At 36.8% G+C, this 11,294-nt stretch overlaps 1 protein-coding gene across 2 annotated transcripts; it reads right to left on the reverse strand.

The window, feature by feature from the left end:
- Nucleotides 1–273: 273 nt before the first annotated feature.
- Nucleotides 274–8,590, reverse strand: nt5c1bb (5'-nucleotidase, cytosolic IB b). Of its 2 annotated transcripts, XM_027003779.3 has the most exons (6): nucleotides 8,390–8,589; nucleotides 8,100–8,267; nucleotides 7,823–7,952; nucleotides 3,412–3,534; nucleotides 3,104–3,288; nucleotides 280–3,006 (listed from the first exon to the last, which is right to left on the reverse strand). In XM_027003779.3, exons 1-6 carry the CDS (start codon nucleotides 8,504–8,506, stop codon nucleotides 2,641–2,643), a joined length of 1,089 nt encoding a protein of 362 aa, XP_026859580.2. In that variant the 5' UTR covers nucleotides 8,507–8,589; the 3' UTR covers nucleotides 280–2,640. The 2 variants fall into 2 exon arrangements, with proteins under 2 accessions (XP_081574492.1, XP_026859580.2); XM_081718366.1 differs by lacking the exon at nucleotides 8,100–8,267 and having other exon boundaries at nucleotides 274–3,006; nucleotides 8,390–8,590.
- Between the last annotated feature and the right edge of the window lie 2,704 nt (nucleotides 8,591–11,294).

Here is an 11,294-nt window from a genome sequence, read left to right on the forward strand (position 1 = left end):
TCACATTTAAATTCAGATTTATTGGTAAGCAAAACTATGGCTCTCTTCTCTACTCCGTTCAGTTTACCCTCTTCTATTTCAGATTATGCATAGTCCTTTTGTGCTTTGAGACTTTGTGAAAGTACTACAAAAAGTAGTGCTAAAACAATAATATTCCTGTAGAGTATCTATTATTTTAAACAAAGTAATAAATATGCAATTTATTACATTTTTAAAGTAACTTCCCCAACACAACTGTTTATTATATACTAATATGATTTGTAACAAGATGAAGGATGACCACAAACAGCTGAAACCAAGTCTACCAGCGATTACCTCATTATTCAGAGTATGTGTAATTTGAACACCATTTTATGACTTTAAACCTCATTTCTGATTAAGAATTTAGCTTCCAGCCATGTTGCAGAATAAATTCTAGTCAAAGCATTCAGCATTTGACTAATCAAACTCCACTAACAGGAATATTCTTCCTTCTCTGACCCACTACTGGGTGTATGCAGATCACATGCTTTCAGATACACTAAGCTCACATGCTGCATCTCTAAACACAGTATGTGTGCGCATACTCACATACACAAACATTAACTCACAAAACAAATTATTTAGCAAGTGTTTTCTATTGTGCACATCTGATTATAGTACCTGGGTGGCTGAACTGGTTGTTAAAGTTAAGATGGAATTTCTTGTGTTTCCAATCCTTTATTAATTATGTCTCAGAAATCCTGAGCCTACCCACTTCACCCTGAGCTAAAAGTATCCATGGCAACTAGCAGACAGGCAAAGATCATAGGGAGAAGCAGTCTGTTGGCGAAAGCAGACCTTCACAAGTTTCTTTTAAAAAGTGATACCACAGCCAGTTGGACCTGAACACTACTGTACTGCCCAACGTGAATCTGGGAATTTTATATTGGAGAAAAATATTCACTCACCAAGATTACTTGTAAGACAACGATGTTGTTGAGGGAAATGTCTTTAGGATGGCAAAGGAACAAAAGCAGCAATAGACTGAAGTGAAACACCACCATCTACTGGAAAAAGGATGTTTTACCAACTCAGGCAAAAACTGCCAAAAATATCCATTTACAGTAGAGTAATAACAAGTCTCCTTTCTATTGCAGTCTGGCAGTAATCTACTTTATTTAAAAATCCTGTATTGGTCAAACTCCAGCACTCCTAAAAAGATTTACAAACATGTTAAAAAGTGCCTGTGCAGTATAGTCAGAGACTATAAACTATATATTTTTTTTTTCTACACACTGTAGTGGTTGAATGTGGTCCAGTGTACCAGGATGTGGTTGGCAGGAAAATACCTCATTACTGGCTTACACTATTGCACAGAAGGAAATTACATAATTAACTAACAATTCAGTGTCAGTACAAAGACAACTAGAAAACTCAGCAGAGGAAAAAAAAATCTGACTGATGGGACATGAAATATGCAGCGAACAGTATTTATCAGATGAAGCATTACAAACAAAATATTCCAGTTAAGCTCTTGTAAAATGTATACAGAAGTAACAATTTATAATAAGGCCCGAATCATTATGTAGTGACTCTAGAGACCAAGCTAGGAAAATTGCAACAATTAACTACATGTTTATAACCACAGAGGATGTGGGGGGAAAAAAAAAACAAAACAAACAAACAAAAAAACAGTAGCACAAGCCCTCAGTGTATTGGCTAACAACACAGTGTCATTGCTGCTTCTGGAAACTTTTCTTTTGTTTCTTTGGCACCAAGTCACAATTCTAAATCTCCCAAGAGCAATCAAACTAAATAGCATGGGAAGAAGGTACTAATATCCAAAAGATTACACATTTTAAAGACATTATTTTCTTGCCTTCTAAAATATGCTTAATGGGGACAAAAAATAAAAAAAAATAAAAATAAAAATCTGTAGTAAATGGTAGAATATATCTGTTGGAAGGCATTTTGGGGTAAAATAAGGTATCATTTTACATATAAATATTGTTAAATGTAGTTATTCACATAAAAGGTTACCATTATAAAATATATATCCAAAACATTTATGTGTATCCTGCAGTTAAAATGATTATAAAAAGAGAACGTACAAAAAATGCATTTGTCAAACAGCTGATTAAAATAAAACTACTTAGAAAAGATTAGCCTTGACCTATCCTAAAGATGGATGGGACAGGACCAATTGCCATATTGCTGTGCTTCTTTGTGTGAAACAAGAAGAACTTGAATAAAGTGATACTTCTAAGTTTAAACTTTGCTGTGGTACCACTAAGAATATATTCTACTCCCTGAACTGGAAATGCACAAAAAAGACTTAATATAACAGTTACACAATATTTATATGTTCTAAGCTTCTCAGACATTGTATTGGGTGTTCTAATGAATCTTAGCATGCATATGATCCAATCTTAAAGTTTTGGAAAAATAATACAGGCAATCTTTGATCATTGAGCCTATCACTACAAGGGATCATTGTGTAATCGATATATTGAACAATATATTGTAATCACAATATGTAACAATATATGCAATATACTATTTTTTCCATGCTGCACTAATAGCTTCTTTAAAAGCTACTAACAGACTGTGTTAAGACTATTTGCTAAAAAACATTTGTGATAATGTTCTGGTGATAATGAAACTCCTACACCAGGTCTTTTAACTGTGCTTGGCTGGTTGCTCAATTAGCTTGCCTTTGTGGTCTTTCTGTCCAATCCCATAAGGTACATGGGCAGAGATGGTGCCCAGCTGTTTGGCTCCCTCAATGTGGAACATCTGATCGTCAAAGAAGATGTGCGGGCGAATCTTCTGCAGTAGAGGCCCTTTTGGTGCTCCAGCAAGGAAGACTGCTTCATCAATCTCCAAGCCCCAGCTCCTCAAGGTCTTAAGGACACGGGCTCCTGAGCTGGCTGCACTGCGTGCTGTTACCAAGTATGTGCGAATGGGGCAGTTCAGACGCTCATTCTGTGTATAAAACTTCTTCTGGAGCTTTCCCAGTGCTTCCAGAAAGCACTTCAGAGGACCCTGTGGAAACAGCCTGCTGGTTACTTGGCAATTTTTTTTGTTTTATTTTCTCAATATATAAAACCAGAAGGTAAACAGAATTTATGTGTCAAGAAACCTGAGCGAGAGGTTTGTTCTCATTTTGCTTCTCATGATCAAAGAATGTATCCAGGCCATGCTGCTTCACAATTATCTCTGACTCATCAGAAAAGAGCACAGCATCACCATCAAATGCCACTCGTAGCTGAGTCTCACTGAGCTCCACCTCCATGTCTGGATTAAACATGGTTGCTGCAGCAATGCCTGCAGAGTCAGAACACCCACTCTCAAACACCCGCACAGCGCTGGTCACCTACAAACAGTCCCACAGTTAAATGATTGATTACTGTCTTCTCTGAGACAGCTGAGCTCCAGATCTCCACTCACCTGCTTCAATGGCCTCCTGCACTTTGTCTGAATCCTTGGAGAGGTACAGGTTGGTTAAATACGCCTTCAGATAACCAATGGGGCTTTTACCTCCAGTCATACAGAATCTTTCAATATTCAGATCTGGTATGCATAAAAGACAAAAAAAAAATCAAATCAAAATGTATATACAGAAACATTATGGTGTTAAGCAGGAGGGTACATCTGACACTCATGGAAGCTAAACCAATGTGGTCAAACAGAATAACAGATAGTAACTTTGCTTCAACAAGCTGAGGAAGCTCTGATGAATAGCCATCATGCAGTCAAGTTAGCGAAATGATCGGCACTGTGTGTATCTTTATAAATATATGAGGGGGTTCTGACAAGATGTGGACAGAGGAATTTCTATAATAAAGGATATTGTTAGTTATTACATGGACAGGGTCTTTTTGTCAATTACGGAACTAATTGCAGAAACTACTGAGGATTAGCCAATTTGCAGTTATTCTGTATATTTTTGTAAATTATTTACATTTTGTTACAAAGCTTTTACAAACTAGTCATTGTATTTATATTTAACAAAGCAAAAAAGCATATATGCTTTCTGCAAAGGAGAGAAATAGAGCATTACTTAGACTAAAGAAATAAGACAAGAAACTCCAAAACACAGATAACGGAATTCTTTCATAATTGAAAAAAAAAATGTAAGATCTGCTCTGTTTCTCTGCTGACTCATGTTTCTCAGACAGGGTGGTTTCAGGGGGAGTTTGTGTGTCGCATCTGCAGCCTCCAGCCTGCATCCCAAAGACTACATTCCCCACAATACTCCTGTGTGTTTCCCATTGATTTCTCCTGTGTCTAGTTAGGGTTAAGCCCTTCTGTTTGTACCTTACAAAGTCTCGCTCTGCTCTGCTATGTTTCCAAGCTGTACATATTTTGCTTTCTGGTTTTGATCTTTTGCCTGGTTAACAATCTGCTTCTGTTTAGTCTGTCTGGTTGGTTGTTTGATAAGCCTTTTTTTTAACACTGTTTTTGTCTGTTTTTTGCCTCTGCCTTTGGACTGCCCCTTTTATTAAACCTAGTTATCACTATCTGCTTTCAACCTGACAGTAGACATGCAGGAAATGGAGAGGTTTAGGGTTGGAGGGATTGTTAAGGAATACGGTTTAGTATTGTTAAGGAACACTACAGGTAACATCATACTCATATATAATAATCATATATTAGTAATTGTAAACTTACTACTAATAATAAGCTTAATGTCACTGGCCTAGAGTTAATGACATTCTAACACTAAAATGAAAAAGAAAGCAAGCAAGAAATGTGTCCAAAATCGGTATAGAAATGTGTGCTAATGTATACAGACCTACTATTGAAATAACATTCATTGGGTGTGTTTGTATCTGTTTTCTAAACCTATGTAATTAACCATATGCCAGGATCAGGTTATTTTATTTTATAGCCTTCAAATTTCCAGCATCAGGCCTGATTATAAGCATCACGAAAGAGGAAGGGGTCTTATAGTGCAACAATCGAAGAACAGCGATGTGGCTTCTGAAATGCCCCACCACACTCTGACAAAAAGACTAGCATAATAAGATACTTTTGTATTTTCCTGTCTAGTCTGACAACTCCCATGTTTTGATCCTTGATGCTGATCAATAGGATGCCCGCCGGTACACAAATGTAAACAAGGTGAAGAGAAATACTTATATTGCTATCAATTTCTCTTATAGTGAAGGTGGATTCACCTGATAAACATATTGCATCTTCATTTATCAAAATATACAATTCCCAAAGCCAAAGTTTTTTTTCCCTACACAAGACCTTATATGCATATGTTTACATACAGTGAACCTGGTAGCTAGCTACATTCATGTAATGTTCTTAACATGTTAACACATTAATTATCTGAAGTTCTCTTTGAAGCATAGACAGCCAATACTGTCCTTTTTGTGACACCTAGGGACAGTTTATTTAGTTTGTTCAATAGTGCTTTTTTCTTTTCTTTTTTTCTGAAAACAAAGTAGCCAGCATCACACAGTGCTTCTGTAGCCATGATTGACAATTTCTTGACCCTCCCAGATGACCTACGAACTCACACAAGGACATGAATAATATTTGCTCAGTGTCAAACATGTAATGTTGTCTATACCTACCAAAGACACAGGAAGAATTTATGCCACTATGATCACCTAATCTGACATAGTGAAAGACAAAGCTAACGTGTAGGCTGAGCTCAACATTACTAACATCCCACTGTAGTGAAGATAGACTACAAATTATTCCCCTGATGAAACTCTGACCTGGTCAAAGGGGCGCCCTCACATTCCCAGGCCACGGACCAGACCCAGGACACGCTGGTGCTTTGAGGTTGAGTGGCAAAGCCATAAACCATCTAGCAATCAAGATGGCCTGGTGTTCTGACCCTCAATCCCCTCTCCTTTGATGTCATAATCCACTGAATGAGGAGAATACTATACTTCAAGAAATTGTGACCATAAATTCCATTAGACTCAAATCCCTACCAGGACAACCAATTTCTCATCCCACAGATTCACAAAGTAACAACTTGCCATTTAATCTACTATGATGACAAATAATAATCAATCAATAAAGTATGATTATTTTAATATAATCTCTAAATTGTTACATTTGCTCCTGTAATTTATATGTACATTGTTGCATTATTCTGTTCATTACTTGTTCCTGACTAATTTGCATTATTCACCCAGATTACTTCATTTGTATGCTGCTTACCTCATGCTTTTGTAAACAAATTGTTATTCACTCCTAGTTGTGTTTATCACAAATACTATATCAACCAATAAGACAATATATTAAAGTTAGCACAGTGCGCAGACCTTTAAACATTAAAGGGTTGACTAAGGCAACCGAGGGGTCTACGTTTTCGTCTAACCCTCCTCTATATGATGAAACAGCTGCCAATCACGCTGCTTGCCCTGGAAACACTTGGAAATGCCTGGAAGTAAATGCTAGTCATCCACCCCCTCCCCCTTCACACATAGGTGAGAATTGCTCCAAGAGAATGGCACTGCAATGGCCAATAGAAATCAATATAAAATAGAAAAGGGGGGTGAAGCTAATGCTCTATTCAGGAACACATTTACGTCAGTAACGTGCATTTAGAATTAACCAAAATCTTGCGTAGTTTGGGTTTGTTACGAATGAACTGAACGCTTGTTTTTATGCAAAGAAGTGAGTACGCAATTAAAGAACTTTACGAACACTCTGTATACCATTGAAACATGTCACACAGTTGTTTTGATGGTAACTGAATTTATGACAAAATCTGAACTTATATCGGAAGAATGTTTTAAAAGGCAACTTAAACGGGCAGGCACGTTTTTTGTGGAAATTTAACCCCCCCCCCCCAAAAAAAACAACAAAAAAAAAATGGTGGAGTCAAAGAAGAGTGAAAATCTCTTGGGAAATTGATAAGAAACCTGCTAAATGCAAGAAACAAAATATTAGGAGAATACAAAATTATTAAAATATTATGAAAACTCTAGGATTTAAGCAGCCCAGAGGATCATAATGTAAAAAGGTATACAGCAAATACATTGGAGATCACCAAGGCCAAACTTCCGACAGCTTGCTTATAGGCCATTTCTCTTTTTCCTTCAATAAGCTTGATTTCTGTCTGCCATCTATACTGTCATTTATATTTCATTCATGTTTAAGACTAATATTCCACACTGAAAATTATAATACACCAGTACACAAATTCATTAAAATTAAGGAAACTTGTAAATTGTAAAGTAGGAACACATGTAATGGATAATGTATGTAGTCGTGGCTAATTTTAAATTCATACAGGTAGATAATGGGTTCCTTTTCAAATTTGAACTTTTTCTTACAGCTCTTATTACAATTCTATACTTATTGAAAATCTAGGCAGCCAACAAGAAAATCAATATTCAGGGCAAGATTGAAGATTCTTTTATAATGGTGTAGCCTTTATTTCATACTTAAATTTTATTTATACCAGTTTATTTATTTGTTTATTTATGCAGTTTACCACATCTTCTAGGCGTAACCTAATGTTAGAATCGCTAGATAAATTGTACAATCCAGCTAAAAACAGCATCGGGAGTAATGAGACAACTTAATTTATCACTCACTTTATATTAAGTATTATAGCAATACGACTACTGTTTTCATTTATTAAATGTCGAGAATGGCTTTTGATTATTTTGCTTTGTGCTGTTAAACACAGCATTTTTCTGGACAGTTAAACAGTAGGGTCTGTGTACCACATGCCAGGCCTGGTGCTTTCCCACTGAGGAAGAAGCTAAAAGGAAGTAATCTACCGTCGAAACAGTGCTACGTCAGGCAATTGCATGGAGTCACATATGCAAAATCCGAGTTATTGGCCATACAAACGTTATCAAAATGAGAGACCTACCGTAGTGATTGATGCTGTTGATGAGCCGAACTCCTACCTGAGCGTGGTTATTAGTCATGAGTACAACATCAAACAGCTCTTCGCTGTCTGGATACAGCTTTCTCAGACGGGTGTTCACGGTCATAAGTGCCTTTTGGGTTAAGGAATAGAATGAAGTAATAAATGTTTACACCACAAAAAGATAGGCTTCATAATTTGATACAATCGCTTTCTCTTCTCTCTTCTATACACTCAGAGACCACTTCCTAGCGCACATATACCGTGTTGTCGTCGTCACCTTAACAAAAGGAAATGCTGCGCCTGGCTTTAGAGGCTCGTTTTCATGTTCCTGTTGGTATTCGACATACTTCTCGAGCCCCTCTTCCTCCCAGATCTTCCTCTCCTCAACCATGTTAAATAAAGTTCTTGAAGAAACTGCGACTGTAACGGCATTGGTGGGCTTGGGCTGTTTAACAAATATGTCGAGTTAAATAAGTAAACGTCCCATAAGTATTCAAGTCCCAAGACGTAAATCTTTTAGAAGTAAAGTAAAACTGCAGCTTCCACCAAGTGAGTGTGCCTACTTACGGGTCTTGGTTTTTTACTTTTCAAGTTGTCAAAGAAAGCTTTAGCGACTGCCCAGTCCTTTTCTGCAGCTACTTCATCTCTTGTTGTAAATGTTTCATTAGGCTTGAGATCACTCATTCTGTAGTTTTATCAGTTAAAAAAAACCAGGGTCGCAATTTAAACCTCTACTTCTCTGTTCACAGCCGCTGACAAACCGGTAATAAGGAAGGTCAAACTCAGCGACGGATTGGTCTTCCACAGAGCAACCAATGATGATCAACGATGGGCGTGTCATTTCGGCATCACAGATTTACCTTTGGAACTGAATAGTATTCTATGCCTATAAAAAAATTCATGTCTTTTTTAAACAAAAAGTCAAAGTAATGTTCAAGAAAGTTGAAAACTATATGTTGGGATTCCTCTTTGTGTTAATAAGGGATTATTAACAAAAATTCATTAGCCCAATTAATCTTGAGCCCATTCTGAATTGAAGGCTCTCATCTAAAGAACTGCTCTGTTTGACCTGGTGGACCCAGAGGTGCTGCTCTGAGTACACCTTCCCCCTTTTATGTCTTTAAGGTAATTGCCATTCCCATTGCTCACCTCTGTTCCTGACACTTTCCTGTTCTCAAAGGAGATAAAGACTTCCTCAAAGAGTATTCTCCCTTTACATCCCCATGAAAACAATCTGTTTCCCAGTCTCCATCCATACACTCAATGGCATACCACTAGCTACCAGAGCCATTTCTGAAACATACTGCTATCAATACCTGAGTCAACTACAAATTGATGCTGTCCTGTCTAGTTATATGCTCCTGATTTATAATGTCACTCTTGGTCAATCATGGCTTCGAGTGCAAAACCCCCTCAGTGTTATGGCAACATACTTGTCCAGCTATTGTCTTTGTATGAAATATGTTAACATTTGCACATTCTGGCCATGATGAAGACCTAGCTATTCCTTTCATATTAGTAAGTTAGCTAATGTTTCACACAATGCCACTGATTAAATAATATCTTATGTAGGTGATGGTATCAATAATAGTAATTTGGTAATGAATATGTGCATGTTAGCTTGTGAACATATTACTCTGAATCTTTACCCTTAACATCGTGCTTCATACTATAGTCCTATGTATTTTGACACTAATGTTCTTAGATTGGTTTTTTTTTAATTCAGCAATGCATATTAATATGAAAGCTCCTCACAGTAAATCATCAACACATTAATAATAGGTGTAATTTTACAATGCCTATCCCACAGAAAATGAGCAGCACTCACTTGAGCAAAAAATTTCTTGTAATATGACTTTTTACGTATGCAGTGTTTAAAATGTGTATTTTTGAAATTGACACCAATCCCCCACCATTTTTCAGACTTGGTGCAATTTCCACTTCCACTTATTCAAATACAAATGATCTTTACAAATCGCTAATGTCTCCTTCCTCACTGTCCTAGTAACTTTGCAACAGGCCCCCCTTTTTCAATGTGTTCCAAGTTATCAACCATGCCTGTTATTAATAAATGCAAAGAAAACCCAGACTTCGACGAGTGTTCAACTATTCAGTAAAACATACTGCCTCATACTGGGATTTCACCAAATGCTAAAAAGAATCATACTGAATTTTAAAAGATTTAGATTAAATAAAAAGGGAGTACCCTGAAGCCACAAAGATTTAATTAATAATGCTACATTCTTAAAATTTGTAATTGCCAGTGATGCATCAATTATTCATATTTGTATGACTTGAATTTAAATGGTCCAGCAATATTCCAAATTTGACACCAAAACACCTGCTGAGCCCCTGTAATATTAAAAGAGACTGTATGGACTTCTGCTTTGCTGTGTCAGGATGAATGGTTGGGAAATGAGAAGAGAGGGGGAAAAAAAAGTCCAGGCAGAAATTGAAATTTGTCAGATACAAATCTTTGAGATGCTTCAAAGATCTATTGAATCACAAGAATAAATTATTAAATGAAAAAGGGGAAGGATGAAAATCGAAATGTGGAAAAAGTGTAACAGACAACAAAAACCAAAGCCACAAACAACCCAGGTCTTCTTCTCTGAATTACATTCTCTTAGCCAATGCCTCCAACCTTTTCTAGGCATCTCAGGCTTAGCTGCCCATAAAGCTTTCATTCTCTACTATCTTATCTTTCCTAAGCCTTAAAAAAGGCTTTCCTAAGCCTTAAAAAGCCCCATTTGGTACCTTTCAGCAAAAAAGAAGACTCCCTGATTAAAGAATTAAATTTAGTCACTCCATAATGATTTTACATTGTCACAAACAGTAGCTGGAAAAAGTATTAATCTCTTATGTCAGCAGATTCATCTAGGTTACAACTGACCTTGATATTTTGTGTTGTACTTTAAAAATTAATTTTCATGCAAGAAAATATTCAATTACAAAATTTATAGCAAAGAAGTGTTCTATTTGCATAAATATTCAACTTTGTTTTTTGGCCAAAACTGTGTTGGGCACCTAAGACTGCTTAAAACCCAAGACTGCTCCTTTCACAACAAATACCATCCCAACAGTAAAGTATTGTAATGTTATAGCAGGGATGAAGGGAGAGGCAGAATGCAAATGCAGGAGGCTAACACAGGAGGTTAATGAACAGACAAGGGGAAAACACTGAAGCAAAGTAACATAAGCTAAGCATACAAATAAAATGAATACAACAAATGACAAGAATTACCAAACTTACCAAAATAACCGAGAACCTAGGGAACAAAAACACAGGGCTTAAATAACCAAGACAATCAAAGATTAACCAGATACAGGTGAACACAGGAACGGCAAAAACTTAAACAAGGAAGTAAAGGAAAACAGAGACGACAAGGAAACAGGGACGCCAGGAGGGTGGCCATTCGTGACAGAACCAACCCCCCCAATCAACGTGTGCAAAACCCAGAACACCACAACA

The sequence above is a fragment of the Electrophorus electricus genome, chromosome 7 (genome assembly GCF_041902795.1).
Source record: "Electrophorus electricus isolate QZ-2024a chromosome 7, ASM4190279v1, whole genome shotgun sequence".
In the NCBI taxonomy this organism is placed as follows: Eukaryota; Metazoa; Chordata; class Actinopteri; order Gymnotiformes; family Gymnotidae; genus Electrophorus; species Electrophorus electricus.

Excerpts from the sequence above, each read along its gene's own strand:
- nt5c1bb (XM_027003779.3), bottom strand. The coding sequence starts at position 8,506 with ATGAGTGATCTCAAGCCTAATGAAACATTTACAACAAGAGATGAAGTA. Across the intron at positions 8,268-8,389 it reads AAAGTAAAAAACCAAGACCC|CCCAAGCCCACCAATGCCGT; the intron begins GTAAGTAGGCAC and ends TTTGTTAAACAG. Across the intron at positions 3,289-3,411 it reads GCAGGAGGCCATTGAAGCAG|GCATTGCTGCAGCAACCATG; the intron begins GTGAGTGGAGAT and ends CTGACTCTGCAG.